The 22,943-nt window shown below is 46.7% G+C and overlaps 1 protein-coding gene across 2 annotated transcripts in view; it reads left to right on the top strand.

Annotated features, from left to right (window-relative positions):
* LOC135916777 (chymotrypsin-C-like) overlaps positions 1–18,475 on the top strand; it is a 43,166-nt gene extending 24,691 nt beyond the window's left edge. For both annotated transcript variants that reach the window (XM_065450220.1, XM_065450219.1), the window contains 2 exons: positions 13,587–13,735; positions 18,114–18,475. In XM_065450220.1, the coding sequence (XP_065306292.1) occupies positions 13,587–13,735; positions 18,114–18,299 (335 nt within the window). In that variant the 3' untranslated portion in view covers positions 18,300–18,475. The remainder of the gene's footprint in view (positions 1–13,586; positions 13,736–18,113) is intronic.
* The last annotated feature ends 4,468 nt before the right edge of the window (positions 18,476–22,943 follow it).

The raw sequence follows: 22,943 nt of genomic DNA, 5'->3' as shown, positions 1-22,943 counted from the left end.
GTCGGCAAGCTTTCAGAGACCTTGAGCCAAGATACCGAGCCTTTATCCGGGCACTCACAACGCGAATAGAGCGAGAAGATTCCGCCGTCATTTCGCGAACGAAATGACATCATCCGGGCAAGCAATCAAAACTTCAGAAAATTCGGCGTTTGGCCCCCAACCATTTGGGCAGGACCGCATTACATACGCTTCTTGATGCCAAACAAGTTAGAAAAATTATGGCTTCCGAGTTGTTCCTAATATTTGTTCACAATGTCACTCAAGTTGTAACTTCTAGTAGCGTAACTACTCTAACTTCGTCGCTATGGTAACTTCATTAGCGACGTCCAAAAGTCAGATTCAACGCACTTGATACAAGGCAGATACTATACACTTGATTGTCATAATGTTTAAAAACCGAGCAAAGACGTACACCGGACAACAGAATGGAGGTTGGGACACACACGGCACAGACATACAGCTGCGTTTATTGGAAAGAGCGCGGTGGCTTTTTAAAGTCATACATCAAGCGTGCACGCATGCTCGATGCTAATAAAAAGTACGTATCATTCCCAAAACTATAACCTCGGGAAGCGGGTGCGATTAACACCGATGTTCACCCTGTTTAGCAAGCCCATTTCCTTCAAAAATTTGGATGCGGAAGGCTGACTAACACACGCACTACCTTTGCTCCTTGTGTGGAATGCTTCCTCCACTTCCCTTGTAACGCTATCATTGTGCGCAAACAGCATTTATGTGTCATGAAAGAATAGTGTGCACTCATATTCTAAACAGTGCTTTGCCAGGTTCGTATATCTCTTGTCTGAGGAATTCTGGTGCTCCGACAGCCTGATATTAATGCATTGGCCTGTCTGCCCTATGTACGAAAGGCCGCAGGACAAAAGGATGTGGTGAGCAACAGCAATTTTACAGGGCCCGGGCTTTTTTCCATGGTTTAATTTTACAGCCTGTGTCCAGTCCTATTCCTTCTCTCTTTCTTTGGACAGATGCTCCCACCTTACCAACTTAATCCGGTGCGGAAAACAAAGCTTTATAACCATAACTGGCCCCTACTTTCTTAAATCCATGTGAGAGAGAATGAGCCTTTGGCATAACCGTTACTTTTTTACTCCTTTCAACTGAGTTACTACGCTGCGCCAAATTGTGTTTTCAGGGCTTTAACTTACTGAGGATTTTGCCTGCACATGAGACAATTACCGAGTTGTTGAAACCGGTCTGCCTGCGCCGATGTACGCGCCTCAAGACTACTGCTGCGGCTCAAGACTACTGCTCATCTCATGACGACAACACTTATTGACTGCAATATACATGCAGCCGGCCACTATCCCACTTTTTGCAAGTTATGAGTAGTATGACCAGGGGTCGAATCTTATAACGGTTCGGTTGGGGAACCGTTCCGTTGGCCTCACCTGACTGCCCAAAATTTTGATTACGTCACAGGTCGTCAGAGACAGCGGGGCGGTATCGCAATTTTCAAATACGCCACGCATCTGTCAATCATCTTCAAAGCGAACCGGTCGTAGGAACCGGCGAAGGGGTAGTCCGCTTTGGGTTCCGTTGCTGTGGCTTGGCTGTTGGCTTGTGACTCTGGCCGCGCGCGCCGGTCGCGCGACCTCGGAGAAACGCGGGCGTCGCGCGCGCGTACGTTGGTTGCTTCGGAGGCTATTACTTGCCTTCGTCGTCTGCTTGGCGTTGCTCTTTCGGTGTCGACCACGGCTGGAAGTGCGATACGCGTTCGAAGAAGTGACGGATAATGAGTTGCACCGCCCTTGCTGGCTTTCTAAGTAGACCTCTTGTAGGCTACGCTATCGAATGGAGGAGACTCGGGTGCAACGCAGAGGAAGGAATATTGCGCGCTGCGGTTCATCGCCACCGGCCTGCAGCTCCCAGAGCTCAGTCGGACGCGAAGCATTCATAGGAATTGCTTAGATATCTGCTACCGACATTGTCCACAAAGTTGCTCTCGCAATTACTGTGTCGGCCGGTTGAAGGGCTGGGTCAGCTTTCCTGTGACCTCAGCTTCAAAGTCAATGCCAAGGAGATATTTGCATGGTGAGATCGAATTCCCAGTGCTATCGCCAGTGTGAATAGCTCGCAGATCGCCGTTCAGCAGTTAGAAGAGTTCAACCTAGGCTGGTTCAGAGCTTCCTTCGTTCGGCTGATAAAACTATACAGTTAGGACGGGAAGGTATTGTAGAGCTCTTTTATTTGGCTGCCCTTTTTTCTCTAGTTCGGGAGTGCCATACTTTGTTTCTCAATTTCATGGCACAGCACGCACCGTCAGCACCCCACTCTTCGATTTGACTTCGCGCAGGCAATGCATGGCACGTATACCGTAATGTTCGATTTAAGTTCCAATGCTTCTATCACGCGACGCGCCGTGCGGCAGATCGCAGGGATAGCGGCAGCGCTGCGGCGAGCGAGTCATGTCTGAGTCGATGACGAAGGGCGAAAAAAGAAGGAAAATTGATATAGTCGGCTAGTAAAGGTTTCCCTAAGAACCAGTTCACGGTTTTGTCGCGCTATCTACTTGAGAAGTGCTGGCAGTGCGTTCCTGTTGCATGCATCGAGCGAGCTCCTGGTAGCAGACGACATTGCGCTGCGCTCTGCCAACTCCGTGGCCAAATCATTTAAGCTTAGGATACCAGCTGTGGGCTTATAATGAAAAAGAATGACGTTAATAAATTACTTATGCATTGCGTACACGCCCGACCCCACAAGTTTATACTTCAAAACTTGGCGTATAATATTTAATTTATATTTTACATTTATTTAGCAAGCAGAAACATTCTGCGATTCCTCGATTAGCTCGTCTATAATGACGTACACTTCAGAGGTGGCACCCTCTCATCTATTGGTCGCGTCCTCCCCTTCTTCCACCGCCAGCTTGGTAGTGGCGCATCTAGTGACGTAAGCGGCGAAGCGAACGGTTCGTAATCGGAACTGTTATAAGATTCGACCCCTGAAGTTCAACAGCGGCTACTCGCTCCTAGGGGAGTACTGCCAACACAAGTGGTTTTGTTCGAAGGTTAGCTTTAAATCTAAATATTGCGATATGCTATGTTTCGGGACTGCATGCGTGAATTTGAGTACGCAACCGTTTTGTTTAAAAACATCACGAGCATGTGGCACACTTTATGATTCGAGGCATTCGACAAGCAAAGGAAAATCATCTATATACCTAACAATGCTTATAAATATAAAACCACCGGCCAAGTGTTTCTCCACTTTTTGTCAACACGGTTAAGAAAAATATTACTTAGGACTGGGGCTACTTTGACACCTAAACACACACTAGAGTTTTGTATGTATGTTTGGCCTTCTCAAACAACATCCTTATTGTTGAGGTGGAACGACAGGAGTTCTAGAAAGGATCCATTGTTAATTCCTGATTCGCTTTGAAATACACGCTCATCATTTCCCTCCTCATTTGCGGGCCCTGACCCGACCTGTGCACCCTTTCATAAGCACACCGCCACACTAAGTGGTCCCTGCCAATCACCGGCAGCAGGCTGATGCCCGCTACCTCCCTGAGCCCTCCTCGGTGTATTTCTGAGCGTACTGCAGGTCCTTGCACTCTTTTTAAACAATATGAAATACCACGAACTAGCCCAATCTGCCGTTCTTCCTCACTTAATTTTTTTTTTTTTTGCACTGAGACAGGGTTGCTAGTGCTCTTCTCAAGAACATCAGTCCGAGAGTTCCTCGGCGCGTGCAGCGCGCGGCAGATGACTGTTTGGCCGGCGCGAATCTCGCAATGAGGGTGTATCTGTGACAGGAAACTATTGCGTCCATATGGACCAGTGCAATGTATGGCGTAGGGTGGTGCGGTGCAGTGTGGTGTGGTGAAGCATGCCATTGCGACCATGTACTTCGCCCATTATAAGATTGTGGCTAGTATCATCTCCAACCAATCTGCTTTGCCGGCAACCATTCCTGCTTACATATGATCCAGATTACGGGAGTGCCAACAATATTGTTCTTTCCCTGATCAGCCGGCGCCGCTGCTACTGCGGGAGAAGGCGAGCTTTCCGGTTCTTTTTAACACGAAAGCGTTTTATGCCAGAGTCCCCCATCAACTTCCTGTAACGGATGTGACGTCGGCACAAACGCGTATAATATGTTCTATTTTGACAGGGATGAATCCGCCATCTAGGAGCGTTACTACATGACGACGCGAACGAGGGCCGAGAGTGAGCGCTTCGGCAGTCTCAGTGCAGCGGATGCTCGAACACGGTGTAGGCCTTTTGATGAGGTGACGAAGCAGTTTCCGCGTATGGTTTGTCTTTTGTGTCCGATTTGTCTGTGACACCTCGTCGCCTACGGAGTGCAGCTTGCACATGCATCAGCAGTGCTAACATGCCGCCAACTGCTTCGCTTGCGATACCACAAGCTAACAAAGCTGCTGCGCTAAGCTGCCCACCAAAGCAACGACGTTGACGGGCGAATTTCGCTTGGGTTTGGCGAGAGACACGCCAGCGTGAAGCAGAACGCCTACGCACGTTCGCGGCGCACGCTGCGAACTCTGCCATTCGTATTCCTAAAGTTGAGCGCGTCGCAACTCAACTGGCTGTCCGAGACTGCTTAGCCAGAGCTAAATGCTGGTACCTTTGCCGAAGCGTATCGGCAGCAAGACGCCGCTCGCCCACAGGATGCCATGCGCCAAGCAAACCTACAACACGGTCGCGGACACGCAAATCGAGTGACTATTGTTGCAACAAACACACAGCAGCTTGTGTGAACACACATTTCAATTTCTTGTTCTACAGGTTCATATGAAAGAGAGATCAACCATATCTTTTTAGAGCACAGCTCTTAGGCGCCCTATCCTGCAGTGAGCGTCGGCGTGGTCCAAGGGTGTCGGCTTAACCGAGCGAACGAGTGCCGGGAAGAATGAAACTGAATGCGGAGCGCGGCGGGAGGTGAAAGAAAGGCGATAGCGCAGGAGGAGGATGCAGCGGAACCATAAGGCGGAAAGCGGAAGAGGTGCGGAGGGGAGTAGCCGGTAGCCTGTATTCCATCTCATATGTCGGTTGCAGCACTGCGGAAGAAAGGAAGGAAAGAAACTTAAAAAAAAAACAAAATTAGGCGAGCGAAATTAGCGAGCGCTTAATCCACACTGGCGCGAGCGGCTCGATGGGCTTGGTCGAAGAGAGCCATTTGGCTCTCCTTTCCCTCGTCCGCAAGCCATGCATCCCATTGCCTATTTAACATGAATGGCTGTGCTATTGTGTTTGGGCTAGTAACATTTTAAGGCCTTTCCAGGCACTCCCACGTAATATGTATTAGTGTGGTTATGTTAGAACACCATGGGCAGACGTCTAGAAATCTAGTTGTGCTTGTTTTACTCTGGTGATGCACGTAGGGGAAGCTGTTTGTTTAATGCGTCGCCAGTCGCTACTGTGCTGCCTGTTAAGGACCTTGTGTGGATGAACGTAGACTCTGCCTTGCTCCCTTTATTGTAGAAGAATGTCAAGAGTGTGGGGAAGAAGTTCCTGCTTGGCCCGGCCGCAGCTCGGCTGTCGAATCTCCGAGCTATAAGGTCTGCTGCAAAGTTACCCTCCAAGCCCTCGCGATCCAAACACCAGATAATCTCATGGTATTCTGTCAATGTTTGTCCCAGAATTCTGCGTATCATTTTGGGTACCGTCGCATTGTGAAACAGGCGACATGTCATTTGCGAGTCCGACAGTATGACTGCCGACTAGTTTCTGTGTTCCGCATCTGCAATGGCCATGTCTATTGCTGCCGTTTTGGCCGCGCAAGTCGATCGAGTTATGACTGTGACTGTTATGATATGTTGTTGCTGGGTAACCGCTAGCGTGTGAGTCTCTCGACTGGCTGGGCTATCGTCTGTGTAGTATGCGGCGAAGCGTTTCCAAAAAGATTCTGCAGAGTTGCACCTCGTGCTCGCCTTCTACCGGTATGGTATATTCGGCGCATATTCTTTAGTATTAGTGCCACCGTGGCATGAGATCCCGTGTCCCTGTGCATTATCACTGTTTCATCATCGCAGTATAGCGGCCGCATTCTGATTCCGGCTTTTCTAGAACAGAACGTCCCTGGTTCATTGAGCACAGCCACTAACTTTGAGCTATGAGGACCGCGCTAGCGGATTCCTCAAAAGTGTTGTAGAGGCCTAATTTCTCGACTTTCTCGTTGTTAATACTTTCGGAGATGCTAAGGGCTGCTTTGAAGGCTTCAGTTATTACTGTATTAACTTGTTTCATCTCCTAGTCCGCTAGTACAGGGTATGTTGAGTGCCGACGTCATCCTGCTAACTATAAAGGCGTGGACCAGCCTGATCGTTTCAACTTCAGTTAGCCCATTTTGACTGTTAGCTATCCTACTTATCATACAGGCTGCGTTTCCGGTTGTTCCACTCAAATTTTGGATGGTGTGTGGGGTGCCTGCGTACTGTTGTACCCGAATTCCCAGAATGCGCAGTACTTTCACCTCCCTCACGGGAAGTCATTGATGCAATATCCGTTCTCGCGTATTTAGCCCTGTCTCTGAACAGCTAGGTCTTCTCAGACAAGCATTCCATCTCTGGTCCGTTCGCGAAAGCAGTATCTTGCGTACTGCTCTTTGGAATGTGTCCTATTTCTCCGCATACGACCTTCTTCGCGTCCGAAGGGTTATGTCGTCTGCGTAAATATCGATGTTTTAACCTGGGTACCACGTATTTCAATGGCGAGTTTACGCATGCCTATATTGCAGAAAAAAAGGAGAAAGGATAGCTCCTTGTGGGGTGCCTGTATTTGGGAGGTCGAACGTGCCGGACCTAGTCAATCCTGAACCTATCACAGCAAGCAGGGCGAGTGGGTGACTGAACATATTCCTAGAGGTTGGCAGCGCAACCCGAACGATGGACGAAAGGAAGTACACGTAAGTACACGCCCGTCCTCGTGTCGTGTACCTCCTTTTGTACTTCGTCCGGGCTGCGCAGTGTTCACCCCTTCGGATATGTTCAACCTGTCGTCGTCATTCGCTGTGTCAGGAATGACCTAACCTATGCGTATATGCAGTGGCCACAGTTTATTGACTTCAGGCCTTTCATGATCGAATCATGGCAGATTGTATCAAAAGCTGTCTTGATATCGGGCGCCAGTACAAAATTATCACTCTGACCGGCTGCAGGACGTAGTACGTTAGAAGGAGGAACATGTCTTGAGGTGATACGTGTGGCCTGAAGACGAACATGTTGTTGGGTAGAAGGTTCTCCGTCTCTATATAGTTGGATAGTCTGGTTAAGATCACTTTTTCAAACAACTTGCCCACCCATGACGTTAGTGAAATTGGTCCTACGTTCAAGATACCTCTGGATTTACCTTCTTTTGGTATTAGGGGAATATTATACTGTTTTCAGGCTGTTGAGAGTTCTCCGTCCTCACTCCAGGTTTTCTCGTTAAAGAGATCCATGATGTGTGTTAGGACTGCGTCAGATATATTTCTGATAATGGGACTGGTAATATGATCGTTTCCTGGAGTTGTGTTTTTCCAAAACGATTGGGCCACCGCATACACTTCTTCCAAGGTTATAGGTGCGTCTAACTCGGGTGGCTGTATACCTTTGTGTTCAGTGTTTAGCAGCTGTGTGGTATGGTTGCCCCCGACCCATATCTCATTGATCATATTTATTAACGTGAGTATTATAAGTATCATTGTTCAGCTGTAAGTATTATCGTCCGCTTTAAGCTAGTTGCCTATGGTCTTGAGTGTTCTGCTTGTCGCCTGTTTTTGTACCTCCGGGATCAATCATGCGTCGCGAGATGTGGCATGTCCTTTTAGTATTCAGTGTTCTTTTAAATGAGTCAGTAAAATGTCTCCACTTGGCGTCACTCAAACGTTGCGCATACTCTTTATAACGCTTGCTTTGCTATCTGGGCTATACTTCAGCTTTCGGTTAAGCTTCTGTCTCCTCCTACGTTTTCTGAGGCTTCTTCTGGCACCGCACAGATGAAGTAGGTGTTTATCGACCGCCGGAGTTTCAGTGTTTGTTTCAATCTCCTTCGTTGTACTCGCGTGTGCACTTTTCGTTTGTGCTATCGATGTGCTGACGTCGGTCACTTCTCCGTGAGGGTCTAGCCCTTCGCGGAATTTCACCCAGTCCGAGATTTTGGATTTTGGCTAGACGATATACTCAAAATGGAAGGGTCGCTGTCATGGTTCGCTCCAAGATTCGTCCATGCACGTCCTGTTCCTTGCGGTGTTCGTGAATGTCAGATCTGGTGTCATGTCTTTAGAGACACTGTAACCGATGCCTGGGGGGAGATTTGGCTTTGTAAGCTTGTATTGGTTGTACCTTTACATCAGGTCCGCTTGCGTTATTCATTTGAGCTTGTCTGTGCAGAAGCCTCGGTTAGCATGCTGTGCATTAAGTTTCCCAGGAATGTAAGTTTGTCGTTTCCTTTTAGAAGATGCAGTGAGTGCACTACTATATTCTCGAAGTCGGCGTGTTTCTTTCTAGCAGGGCCACACAAAGTGATTATCATCGTTTTTGGTCGGCAGCGTTTTCAAAGCCAGACCGTGATTATGTGATGGTGGGTGGGATCGTTCCATGCACAGCTAATGCTCAGCGCCACATCCTTTTTTCCGAAGAACGCTATTTGAGGGCGCTCCAGGTTCTTGTAGCACGCGTAGCCCTTCAGATTTGCCTGGCATTTGCCTAATTCCTGCACGGATATAATATCGGGGGGGACTGGAGACGATTCGATGAATTTTGTGAAAATGGCGAGCTTTTTCCGCAGTGAGCAGCAATTCCTCTGTCACGTTTCCACTTGTTCGGTTTGTTTACTATTGCTGTGTCTAGCCATGACTGCGGTTCTCGTAATTTGGCCTTACTTTTTTTGTTGTCTGGTGGAAGCACCCGGGCTTTCAATAGTTCTCTTGCGAGGGTTCTACGTCTGATTTATGTCGCCAATGATGCGTTCCATCTGCCCTAGTTTGGCAAATACAAGCTGCATCTACTGTACTTGAACGCTATCAACGCTGTTTCTGGTTGCTGCGTTGACATGGGCTGCACAATGGGTGCGTTCGCCGACCCTGGCGTGTTACTCAATTGATTTCGAATTATTGCCTCGAGGCATGGCATCCTAGACTTAATCTCCTGTAATTCCATTTTGAACTGTCTGTTTTCATCCATTGCCGTTCCGTTTCATGTTCGGGGTGTTGCGTGATTGGTAACAGGTGTATGTCTGGCAGTGGGAGATACAACTAGCGCCCAGCTTACCTGATTTGCCTGTGACTTGCTTTGTGCCATGAATACTCCGCGCAACTTGCTTCTCAAATGGGCTTTCTCCTTCATGTTCTCCTGTGTAGTTGGTCTCGGCCTCGACGTGGACCTTCAAAGCTATATAATAATATATGGGGTTTTACGTGCCAAAACCACTTTTTGATTATGAGGCACGCCGTAGTGGGGGACTCCGGAAATTTTGACCACCCGGGGTTCTTTAACGTGCACCTAAATCTAAGTACACGGGTGTTTTCGCATTTCGCCCCCATCGAAATGCGGCCGCCGTGGCCGGGATTCGATCCCGCGACCTCGTGCTCAGCAGCCTAACACCATAGCCACTGAGCAACCACGGCGGGTCCCCCTTCAAAGCTGCTATCCTGGTTGTGCATGTTCCTTGCTCGTTCGCTCGTTCGCTCGGTTACGCCGAGGGAAAACGCCGACACCGACGTTCGCCGCAAGAATGGGCACCTAGAAGCTGCGCACTAGAACAGCGTTGTAAACTCTTGCACTGCGCTCCAGATTACGATAACCTAGAACCTGCGCCACGTTATATAGCACACCGTAGACTATCCGGAAGGCGCGATAACAAGCGCTCGAAAAAATGTGCTAGAATAAAAGCTATCTGTTAGGAATCGAGATGTGGAACAACAAAAGAAACGTGGTGAAAAGAACATCAATATAAGTTTTTCTTTATATTATTCATCAATGTGACAGAAGAACCTGGCTGAATATACAGCACGCATAAGGGTAGATAGAATAGATAGAATATGGGGTTTTACGTGCCAAAACCACTTTCTGATTATGAGGCACGCCGTAGTGGAGGACTCCGGAAATTTCGACCACCTGGGGTTCTTTAACGTGCACCTAAATCTAAGTACACGGGTGTTTTCGCATTTCGCCCCCATCGAAATGCGGCCGCCGTGGCCGGGATTTGATCCCGTGACCTCGTGCTCAGCAGCCTAACACCATAGCCACTGAGCAACCGCGGCGGGTTAGCACGCATAAGGGTGTAAAATAATACTGTGCTCTAGTTTGCACGAACAGAAACACTTTCTGGAGAATTACAGATCTTCGGAAATGGTGGATGTTTTTAATCAGGCAAGCTTTGCGTATGTGGGAGCGCGGCATTTGGTTGTGAACGCCCTATCATTTGTGTAGCTGAAATGAAGCCGCCTTCATGAGTGGGAAGCTGTAGGCTAGTATCCCTGCACCTACTGATATTCGCGTTATGCTTGGCTGCAGAAAAGAAGGCCTCCTCCTAAAAAAAAATGAAACTCGAACAACCTCATAATCAAGATGAATCGAATAAAACTGTTTATTTTTCTTCATTACAAAGAAAGGAGCGCCACACAAAAGCCGCTCAGATATGCAGCTTCCTGAGGTGGTCATCCCCATAACAATAAGAAGCAATATTTCGGTTATGAAATCCTCAATCTTTACATACGATTTTTTCTTGCACTGTAGTTCTGAAGGACAAAGAATTTCGACTGAGGCTTTGTTCTGTCTCATTTTTTTCCATGTAGAAACTAGGGAGACACTTGGGGAGAGGGGACCACACGAGAGCCCGTCGCGAGAAGTTGGCATTGCGATCACATCCACTGAATATATTTTGCAAGCGTGTATCACTGATTCGCAACTAATAAGCCGCACAGCAAGGTTATGTTTGTTTACGCTATTTCACGAGCACGACAATAATGTTTTGAGGCAGTATTAGGGGATACACAGCTCATAGACGCAGAAAACGTTATTCCGAGATATGCTGCTGAAACCTTGAGCAGATGTGTAATATTATGGGCCTATTTTGAATATGGTGTCCATTTTCCTTCATCTCGGCTGGTGCTAAGTTTCCGGAAGCTGCATCTAAAAAGTTTTCTGCGTATGCTAGCACAGTACCATATGATGGCGCCAGTACGTTTTTTTGTAGGTACGTTACATTAAATTAAATTACGGGGTTTTACGTGCCAAAACCAGTTTCTGATTATGAGGCACACTGCAATGGTGCACTCCAGAAATTTGGACCCCCTGGCGTTCTTTAATGTGCACCTGAATCTAAGTACACGCTGCTTTCGAGTTTCGCCCCCATCAAAATGCGGCCGCGGTGGCTGGGATTCGATCCCGCGGCCTCGTGCTCAGCAGCCAAACACCATAGCCACTAAGCAACCGCGGTGGGTAGCACCCTACATAGTTTCGTAAAAATAAAGGTATGCGTGCCTGCCAATCCCCACGAATTATTCGTTAAGTTTCTGAATCCCGGCTTTTTTTGCGGCTTGGTGAAGGTTGCGTGAAGTTTTATGCAAAAGAAGTTCCGTTCGTGATAGAGCTTCCCTGGTTGGTCTCCGAAACTTCAGTTGGCAGTTTTCAGATGGTGAAAGCACACCACAGGGGCACTTGTTTCGAGCAAATTCCTGAAGCAGGTGAAACCATGAACAGCAAATCTGTGGTTAAAGTCACTGTGATCTCAAAACAGTGTGCCGTTTCTCAGTCTCTGCTGCTATAAGCGTGCTGCTGCTTTTGGGGAGTGTCTAAAAGTGAAATATTGCTAATGAAGTGCGTTTGTACACTTAAAACGGTGTGTGCTCACGGAAACTAAAACAAGGTCTCCAATACACACTGTGAAGGTGGTTTGACAGCAAACCTGTAAATGCCCACGAGAACGATTACCCATTGCAACATAGGTTGACATTCACGGGACAACATTCACGCGTAATTCACCTAATTATTAGTCTAAAACGTTTCGGTGGCCTGCGACTGGGCTAGCGGCACTACTTCGTGCATGTACAATGAGTGGACCAGAGAGAACATAAATTCGGCGCGTCTGGTATGCACGCTGCTTTTCAGGAGTTCTCACTATACATGGCCTTCCCATAGCACCGTCACAACACAAGTCACTTGCTAAGCAGGTTCTTCTTTTATGTACAATATTGTAGCAACGCCACTCCCTCCTTCGTATGCTCCATTGAACTTGCCATGGCCGCGGTAGCTCGCGCAAGTGTAATATTTACCGAGAAACGTATGCGGGGAGAGCTAGGTGCGTCGCATTGCATGTAGGTGCTGAAGCGCCTTATTATCAAATATGCGGTATGGATGCTTCTCTCGACCTGGTTATTAATTTGAATGTGTGCTGTTCTGTAAGTTGTATGCGTGTTTACAAAGAATTTATGCACTGTTCGCTTCACTTTGCTGAGAGCTTGTACCCTCTGCCCTACGGGGGAGTATTTGGGGGCATCAACCATCAATGTTGATAGTTTTCTGTCGACGTTACGTCACGAAGAAATCCCGGCATCGTAGCTACAGACAGCGTCGCTTCAAAAAAGAGACACTTGGCGCTGCTACCCCACTCCTCGGTGTCGTGTCCGGGCATTTTGCGAATTTTGACGCTCGCAGATTGGCAGGAATGGGCGTACCTTTTGAGTACGAGTTCCAACCGGTTCTAAGTGGAGGTTGCGTAAAAAAAAGTATTTAGAGATTCTACACAGTGCTGCATTACAGACGTCGTACACAGGTAATCAGTGCGTTTGCTATTAAGAAATACCGCTTGCGAATAAACTGGCTGATACGGATGCATCAAATAAAAGGAAGCCTTGAGAAACTGCCTTATAATTACTCCATAGAATTTTGTACAATATATGTGAATATTGTTCGTGAAATGATGTTCAGTATTCAAGGTATACTTTAGGGGCTGTATGAAAATAACTATTTAGAGCTCAGTACAAAAAACATCAATGCGTCTTATAATCAACTTGTATTGCATGTCAATGGGTAGAGTTCTATAGTCCAGTCATTCCAAACTTCCTACGAGCTTCAGTGTAAAGGACTGTATATACGCGATTTCCTATACAGACCTTTTAGGCAGGGTAATGACTCAATGGGCAGTTTAAAATAATTGAAAATCTATTTTTGCAATGTTTGACAACTGTAGAATCCACATCTTGTAAACCACATTAACTAAGGAATTCAGTCTTGAATCTTTAGCGATGTTGCTGACATATCATATTTTAATTATTGTGAAGTTGCAAGAAGTGTAGCAAAACCAAAATTTCAGGCACAAATCATTTGGTGCCTGAAGAGGAAAAACACTGGATGGTCTTCATCCCTTGGATTAACCACGGAATGAGTTTGCCAATTTCTTGGACATGGAAAAAGATGCGCTATATATTTTTGATTTGGAAGTTCCTAACATCACGACCTGATCTAATAAACTGTCTTATTTTGGACAAACCTTAAAATGGTGACATGCTCTGATCAGCAGACGATGACTTCGCATTTGACCTGTTGCAGATATTAACGTGCGAAGATATTACCTACACGGCCCTCGACCATATTCCTCGTCTTTTGTTTACCTCCATTTCAGAGAAACAGGGCAAGAGACTTCTCTACTACATAACGAAGGCGTTGCCCGATGTTTTTTGCGATGCTGCTCTTGCTGCTGAATGGTGGATGTTTCCAGTGAATAGAAGCCTGCTCATGTGCAGCAATAGCCGTCACGCGATCATGTATAAGGTACGCACAAATAGAACCTGGATGGAACATGGTTCAAGTCTGCTTTGCATGCAAACTAAGCACCTAAGCAGGAGACACACGTCAAGTATGACGTCCAATCCGCATGGGAATGGTTGTATCAACAGCGCCATTGATTAAGTTTTCACCGTATTCAGAAAGGTTTCCCAAGTTGTAGCAGCCATCGTTCAGATGCTTCTCATGAGGTATCGAGTATCGAGGGGCCCGACTTTTATTTGTCATATCATCAGAAGCCAGCAAACACTGACACCAAGGACAACATCGGGGAAATTACTTCTGCTTAATAAAATTAAATAAAAAACGACAAATTAATGGAAATCAAAGTGGATGAAAAAACAAATTGCTGCAGGCGGGTAACGATCCCACAACCTTCGCGGTCATTTTTAATGGCTCTTTAACTCTGCGGCGATTGAGTCGATGGAGTTTGTGAAGATCATTGCATCCGGTAGGCATTTCAGAGCAATGTGACACCGTGTAACTATGCTTTGTACCAAAAAACATGCGCGCTTAAAGCCGACGCAGCGCCGGAAGCCCTAACTACAAATCGCGCTTGCTATACTTGAATGGTCATGTCGTCTAGCTTACGCCTGCTGCATACCTACTACATCTTCCGAAAATGTTTCTTGTAGCTTGAATAAACGTGGAATATTATTCGAAAATCGCAACAAAGATTTTCTTTCATTCTTCTGTAAGGGATATTTTGTAGAAATTTGGAAATTACTTTTCATTACTTTTATGTTTGTATCGGAGACGACATTGTCGATTGTTGTGTTCTAAGAATGCCTTAAACAAACTACTTTGGTTCCAGGCAAAACATGCAAACAGAGTGTTTGATTCGGCATTTGGCATCAACCTATGGCTTATCAGTCACAGCCATGGCGGCCATCCTTCTTTAAAGTAATTTGTTGACGTCACAATTTGCCATACTAAGTCACTAGAAAGAAGTGCACATGCTTGTACTCTTGTCTGTCACTAACATGAATCGCCATCGAATTGCTCAACTTCACTTGTATGACTAGAAGTAGGTGTTGTGCTGATCTAGCTCATGCGCGAGGAAATATCGGAAATCAAGCGTTTTCCATGACGGCTTCAATTCACTGATTGGTGCTGCGTTCACCAGTTTCTTAGTAGTTCACTTGTGTGCTACCGCTGACTTAGTAACCTTTCTCTAAGCCAATGAGGAGTTGGACACTCACAGCAATACACGCAGTTGCGCTTCTGCCAACACGTAAATAAATTATATCTGCGACCAGGCGTTACGGGTTTATCGAAACACCGCTGTTTCCTCATTTTGTCCAATTATACCGATAGCGTATTCACCACGTGTATTTTTGATGTTTTGAAACCCATCTTCTGGAGAAAATGTGGGGCTATGTGAAGCAGATTGTTACCATATTTTAACTAGAACCGAGTATGAGATCCAAGAAAAGTTCTTACACAAAGCCGCAACGGCATTTGAAGCCAGGACAGAATTTATTTATGCAAGCTTACATTACTGGCTAATTATTGGCAGGCTGTTTAAAGAACGATGCTGGTGGCGCACGCTTTCTCTTTTTCTAGATTTTTTCCCTCGGTAAGCATGTGTTAGCATAACGTGTGTTAGAAGACTGCGAAAGTGTTTTCCATGCTTTGAAACATGCCCTCACCTCAGTACCAGTACTGTCTCACTTCAATCGGAGCGCAACCATCATCACTGACGCTAGCGGTCATGGTCTCGGAGTCATTCTCGTGCAACATGACCATACCGTCTGTCAACAAGTGATTGGTTATGCTAGCCGTTCTCGAATTCCTGAAGAGAACAATTACACGGTCATTGAACACAGGTACCTTCCCCTTGGTTGGACAGCGCAAGAAATTGGCAGAACCCATCAAACGATGACTTTCAACGGTAATGCGTTTTGCATTGAATCCCTGTGGCGACACAGGTTAGTGCCACCATCCAAGCTAGTCTTGTCTGAGGCATGTGCTGCAGCGGGGCTCCTCTTTCCCGCTTCCCTAAGTACTCCGGGGGCCCTCTAGTGGTTCCATCGCCAACTCTGCGAGTGGCATGGAAAATTCATGGTGTTCCGGGGCGTGCGGACGCTGAGAAACGAGTCGTGCGACAACCGGGCTGTTCTCTCGCGCTTATTTCCAAACACGCTGCGCCATCTAGCATCACTGTCAAGAAGTCCGCGCACGGCCTATCGGGAGGCGTTCATCACATCGGGACGCCTTCGTCGCCGCCTGCTTACAGGAGTATCGCTTCTATGTCACCTAAAGGCTTGTTATTTCTCGCTACCCTTTTCCCATTCCTGATTACTCATCATCGCGTTTCCGCACCAGCTTACGCACCGAGTAGCCTTCACTCCCTTTAGCTCTCACACCGTCAGACTGGTTAGGCCCCGACGACCTACCTGTCCTTGCTTGCCACTAGCATGCCGTGCCGTACTACCAAGCCATTCCTGCTCGCTTAGGAGGTTCCTCTTCCCCTCCGAACGCCCGACAACATGGACAACTTAAACAAGTCAGCATTCATGGTTGGGCGTTATACCGTTACATTTACCGCATCGATGGCGACAAAAGGGTCGCCGTCATACCGAATTCTCCCCAAAGTAAGGGTCTGGTATTGTTTCACGCCGACCCGAAGGCTGGTCATTCTAGCCATGACAGGAGGTAAGATATAATCCTAAGTCGCTGTTCCTGGCATGGCCTCTCTTTAGCCATTACTAAGAACGCTGCCTCTTGTGTGCCTTGCCAACGTTGCGAACGACCCATGTGTACCCTCAGTGGACTACTGCAACTTGTCGCTTCATCCGTTCCGCCCTTACAAGTCGCTACAACCAACTGGCACGGATCCCTGCTTTCCCCTCCACAGGCAATCATTGAATTGTGGTGGCCGGTGAACATATGAACGCTACGCGGATACACATAATCTGCAATGTGGCACCACTTCTGAAGTGGCAGATTTTTTCTACGAAGCGTCATACGCCATGGAGCTTTACGCGGTCTCCTGCGCTACTCCAGCAAGGCATTTCTTTTGTCTATCCTTACCGATGTTCTGCACGCCATAAGCACAATGTCTGGTCAACATCCACAGTGGCTTGAAAGGACGATTTCATTGGTCTCTCTCTGACCAGACTGCAATGTTTTGCACTAAGTCTGCTCTGTTTAGATCATGTGTTACGTGACGCATTCGGGGAAATATGGAAATGTCACATCCGCGCACCTTTGCTCTGAGTGGCGCTGGCTAACCCTCCTGGAGCTAGATCTAGTAAACATAAATAATTAAATTAGTGGACAAATTGATAGCCGACGCCGTATTACAATTGCTAGTGCAACGCACGAGTAACGCAGAGGCTCTGAGTTCGGTTCCCGCAGGCGACAAGTTATCTTATTGTCCACATTAATTTCCCCTTTTCTTCATTTTTTCCTACATTCTAATTTAAACCACACCTAATGTCCCCTGCTGCATTCCTTGACTTCACTGTCCGTTGGCTGTATGAGGTCTTCATTCAAAAAATTGAGCCCCAGTTCTCCTTCTTCTCATTAACAAAGGAGGTACGAAAAGATTGGTAGAAATTGACAGGTACATGGGCGTTAGAATTTGCCCTAGTTTCCACAATGACACAAGCCAACTTGTTCAATTCAATTCAAGCCAACTCGTTTACTTTCCCCCAGCTCTCGCTGAACCTTAGGGCTTCAAGAAGACCAGTCGTTCCTAAGCCTACCGCTGGGCAGATATGTTCACATTCCAATAAAACATGCTCCATCGCTGCTCTAGCTTCACCGCAGCAAGCACGTGCTTTTTCTTCCTTACTGCGCATGCACTCTGTTGCATCCGCGGGCTTCCTATGTACGCAGAGCTAAACTAAAGTTGTCCATTGTCAGGTTGTAGTGGTGGTTAAGAACGAAGTAAAAAAATTGTGAATGACGAAATTCCCTCTTTATTGTGCGTACTTACTGTGCCCTTTAAGCCAAGCGATATTCGAAGCACAGCAATAGCGGCGAGCACAGTCGGCGATTGTAAAATAGCTTATATACGTTTCAAGCACGCCGGCTTTTATAAATGATTCGACGAAGCTTCCAGCATGATCGTTGGTGCGTGCGTGCCTTCCGAAAAAGTACTACACAATTCTATCGCGAATAAAATCAGATTACATAAGCTTGGGTGGCAATAGACAACGGGATAGAACCATTGATAAGATTTGAGAAACATCGGATGGATGAAGGCATGCGTTGCGCCGAGCAACTACCTTCAACGTTCTTTAGCTGGTGAAAAGTGGTCACAGGAGAAAGATAAACAAGTCCACGTGTCAGTATAGTAGATGGTACGAAACTCATTGTGAAAAATAGCAACGTTTCTTCTTTTCCTGTGACGCAGGGAGACTCCGGCAGCCCTGTTACAGCGTACACGCGCCAAGGGCAATCGACGCAGTACGGCATTGCCTCGTTCCTCAGGCCAGACAATTCCGGACGTGCCCCAGCTGTGCACACTCGCGTCTCCATGTTCATTGACTGGATAAAACAATCGCTCGAAGAGGAAGACAAAAGAAGAGAGCATAGTTAGAGTGCCTACCTGAAATTACCGACTAGTATTGGTACAGCTGTGCAAATAAATCTAATAGGAAGTCGCTTTTTGTTCTAAGAGAATGAAACACTCATCGAACCATCGAGGTAGCTGTATCTGCTGTAGTCGGTTGGCCCGTTTATTGCCAATATATTTTATCTTCTTTCGACCCCTTGCGACATGATTCTCCATATCACAATCCCGAGGAACGCAAATGTAATCATGCTGGTTCAAGCATAGTTGAATTTCGATTATGAAAACAGAGGTTCATGGGACGCCACCACTCTCACTTGATATCAGTATTACAAGAGGAAACGGCAGGTCTCATATGAAGCATGCCTCATATAAAGCTTGATATGCTCTGCAAGCAACGTTACTTGAGCATCAATTCGGAGGAGTATTGCTGAATAATCACGTCACACAACATCACAGAACCTGGAGTCCCCATTCCAAATAAGCTTTCGTTATTGGATATTTGAAGAGGCGTTCAATATTAGTGCTGGTACTCTTTTTTTTTCTACTCTAGAAAACATGACGTACGTGAGTCAACACACCGTACTGCAATTACACAGAGCGCTATGTCTGATACTCTTACGGCATGTATACGGTTTACAAGTACTACATTTGTGCATTTGAGGATGTATGTACAAGGCCAGGCCTGCTCGAAGTGTTATGCCTCCTTTGCTAAACATCAAAGACTGCCATTGAATGCCGTTGCCACTGGCCGCCCGCTTACGATGCATATCACCATGGAGCTTCTTTTAAAAATTTCCAATTACAAGTATTTGCTGCAAGACATACGCAGTAATGTAGGAAGAAAAAGTAATCAAATAAATACATGTACCCTGTCTGACACAGGTATTGCAGCAATCAGTTGGCGCATATGTTGTACGTTGTGTAATGGGTCAGAACCTCTGGATCGGCTTTAGTTATACGTTTCTGACTAACCTATGCCCAGTTTCTCGAGTACCAGGCAACTTACAGCGTATTACAGCGCATATTGGTCGCCTTTCGAGAATACGAAAACATGATCAGGTTTCATTCATTGAAAAGGTAAGGAACATGGCAGCTGTTAAATACCGATTATAATGAGCATCAATCAAGTTCTCCGGATGCAACCACTCGCCGTCACATTTCAATTATGGTGCGCACCGTTCTAAAAGTCTACACCGACGTCGGCCAACTCCCGCACAGAACGGCGAGATTCAATAACAGGATGATAACGATGGATACGCAACGCTAAGAAGCAGTCTCAGAGCAATATCTCATCGCACTATCACCAACGCCGAACTTCTGGTTTATTTGCGTTAGTTTAGTTATTACCGCAAAAATCGTCAAAAAGCATGGGGTGGCTGGGGGGGGGGGGGGTGTCCTTATATCGGTGTAGAAGCCACTATCGCGCACATTCACTCACATCGATTCAGATATCAAAATTGTATCGTTATATCTGCAGCGCTCTTCCGCGAACAGTGTCATTAGGCGTATGATACATGCTGCGTCAGAGTATCCCCGACTTTCTCCGCACAATTAACCGCACCGTAATCAACCATTAAACTGTACATAAGAAAGGAGATATTCTTTCTGTTCAACGAGTGCGATTACCCTAGTATTGACTGGTATAAGCTCGTAACCTGGAAAAGCAGCCCTGAATTAATCAATTTTATTCACGTTCTTCTTCCCTTTGATCTCTGGCAGTTCTCAAGCAACGGGTGCTGCGCAGAAATCAACAAACATCTTAAATTTGATGCTAGCCAACAAACTAAAGAGTCTCTCTACGACATCATGTCTAAAGGAAACAAGCAACCATGCTGTTTTTCATGGAACCTCTCCTTTTCTCCACTAGTACACAAAATTTTAGAAAAACAACAAAAGAAAGGTTTTTACGAAAAGACCGATTATGCATTGGTTAATAATGAGCTAGTGGCTTTCTTTCATGTATTCAAAACAGCGTCTTCTAATAAATCTGAACAAGAAGACTGGTTGATTGATGTATGGGTATTGTTTTTTTTTGCACAAGGGCCAGAGATGGCCAAAGAGCGCCATGACACTCGGTGGTGAATGTGTTGTTCTTCGGTGACAAGATGAGTTGCAAATGGTGAATACCAGATGGCTGTATATCTGCCTATGTGTATGCCGCTCCTTAGGCACTGGCGGTGCCGTCTGGCTGGCTGTTGGGTCTATCGCCTCTTGCGAGGCGCTGGACACGTGCTCTTGCGAGCGATGTGTTGGATGTGAAGGCCTCGGCACGTTGGACGAGACCTTTGAGGTCACCAGCGCGGAGGTCGATGGCCCGTTCTGCCGGGGTGGCGCAACAGCGCTAGCTGCAGACGTTGTGATGGCAGATGGCGTCCCCGCCGGCGCACTGCTTGTGGGCCGGACAGCTGCCGGAAGCCGTTGCGTCGCTGCGTCCTGGCGAGCAACATCGGCAAAGGTGTTCTTGGGCAGGTAGATACCTGCCTGCGTGCAAACTTGAAAGTCATATTTTTCTTAACTTTAATTGTTACTATTTCCTTTGCTTCTATGCCGGATGGGCTTGACCGCGAGCGTGCGACATGCTCCCCATCACAGTTCACACAGTGTAGCGAGTTTTAACAAGACTCAGATGAGTGTTGATAACCACTGCATTTCGCACAAGTTCGGTGGCGTCGTCATTTCTGTAATCTATGGCGGAATCGCTGGCATTTAAAACATCTCAGATGATTTGGCACGCATGCCAGGACATGAACCATGATCTATCCGGCCTCGACGGCTTCGGGCAGAACACTTGAGCCGCAAGTGAGCACCAGGTGCTAAGTATGGATTTCTTTGCCACCACCCCTCATGCAAATTATTTTAACTTTCATGACATTCTGTTCACTAAAGCCCTCCAAGAGATCACACTCAGCTCCAATAAATTACCATTTGAGAAAAAGCCGCGCTTGGTGTTCATAGTACTGAGTGGGGTCAATCCTACTGGGACGTCTACGAACGACACTAGTTTGGGTTGTTTTTCGTATGGTTTATGATCGCGGAGCTCTAGAAGCAGATCACCGCTTGCCATTTTCGAAGCTTTGTGACCTGGACCGCAAACTTCAGTCAGAGATTTAGAGACGAGGAAGGGTGAGATCATTTTCACTGCCTTTTGAGGCTTATCAGTGCATGTGAAGTGAAACCGTGGAAAGCTTTGTGTTCAGTTGCCGTAAATTAAGAAAAAAACATCTCCGGTGCGCCCTCGTTTCTCCGGGCAATCAGGGAGGTTTGGGAATGAGCTGTACATAAGTAAACCTGGGGCTTAGTCAGCGATGAGTTTTTAAGGACGTAAATTGTGCGATCGCATTTGACTATTGTTGTGCGTAATATCGCGTTAGTGTGTGAATTTTTCTTGTTTTTTTCTCTCTCTGCTTTCTTCTTTTATTCCCTTTACCCCTTACCCCAGCACAAGGTAGCCAGCCGGTATTTACAATGGCTAACCTCCCCGTCTTTCCTCCCCTTTCGTCTCTCTCTTGGTAGCGATGCCAGCCACCCACGAAAGTAAGCCTCCTACGTGAGGGCGTGAGAGGAGTTCCTAGTAAGGAGGCCATGCCAATTCCTGCCTTATATCGCTGCTATAACCAAATGCAGCATAAGCAAGAGTGGCTAGCCATGCAAGGTTAACGCTTGCCACCCAGAAAATTACAAGTAAAAGGAAGTGACTGGAAGATAGGAAAGATTGAAAGTGACATAGATAGACGAAGGTTGGAGAGGAGGACAGGTTAAAGGCGACTGCCGATTTACTCCAGGGAGGTCAGTCGGGAGGTGCCGTCAATGTGAAGCACAGACCAAAGAGTGTGGATTGGCTCCGCAGGGGAGCGTTAAAGGCCCAAACAACATGCATCAACTCAACCTTCAGGAACCCCTTTTCCCTAGACCCGGCTATGCCGCACACGGCTACACGCGGGAAAGGCCAACCCTCATCCTGTCGGGTCTGTGGTGTCATAACACACACAAACCTGCTGACGCCGACGCCCCTATCGGGGATGCTCCATGAAAGAATTGAGCTTTCAGAAAATATGTAAAACCGATATATGGTCTCTAAATATGGAGTGCCCACTTATATGATTCTCCGTCAGGTGTGTGTAGGATCCCTCTTTATCAGTATTCCACACCCAGAAAAGTCAATGCGTCATCTTATGAAGGTCTTGACAGATTCATTCGGAATTTTTCTCCCTAGCCAATGTTATTTGTAATAATGTTTTCAGAATGACCTTTAAACACTTACCCTTCAAATACATAATGCAGGCAATGAAAGTCCGTCCTGAATCAAGCTTAATGGCTAAACACCTGGGCCCGTATACACAATACAATCTTAGGCTAAAAGCGTTCGTGCCAGCCAGTAGTAGTGTAGGACATATTATTAGCGAAGGCGATCAGCCAGTGAAAAAAAGCACTTACGAACGAAAAGGTTTCTGAATTCGGCCACTGCTTCTTAGCTCACGGGTACGTTTTATCGTTGTAGTTTGACATTGCTTGACGCGTGTGGTTTTTTATTGCCTGAACAAGGCACATGGGAGCCATTACTCGCGAAAAGAGGAGGAAGAACGAACTGGGCTCGCGCTGTGAATCTAACCGGTCAGCACTGACCGCTGTTGCAAATATAACATGTATATAGTTGCTCGTCTTACTGAC

This window comes from Dermacentor albipictus, chromosome 7 (assembly GCF_038994185.2).
Source record: "Dermacentor albipictus isolate Rhodes 1998 colony chromosome 7, USDA_Dalb.pri_finalv2, whole genome shotgun sequence".
NCBI classification, from domain to species: domain Eukaryota; kingdom Metazoa; phylum Arthropoda; class Arachnida; order Ixodida; family Ixodidae; genus Dermacentor; species Dermacentor albipictus.
This window is presented reverse-complemented; position numbering and strand designations above follow the sequence as displayed.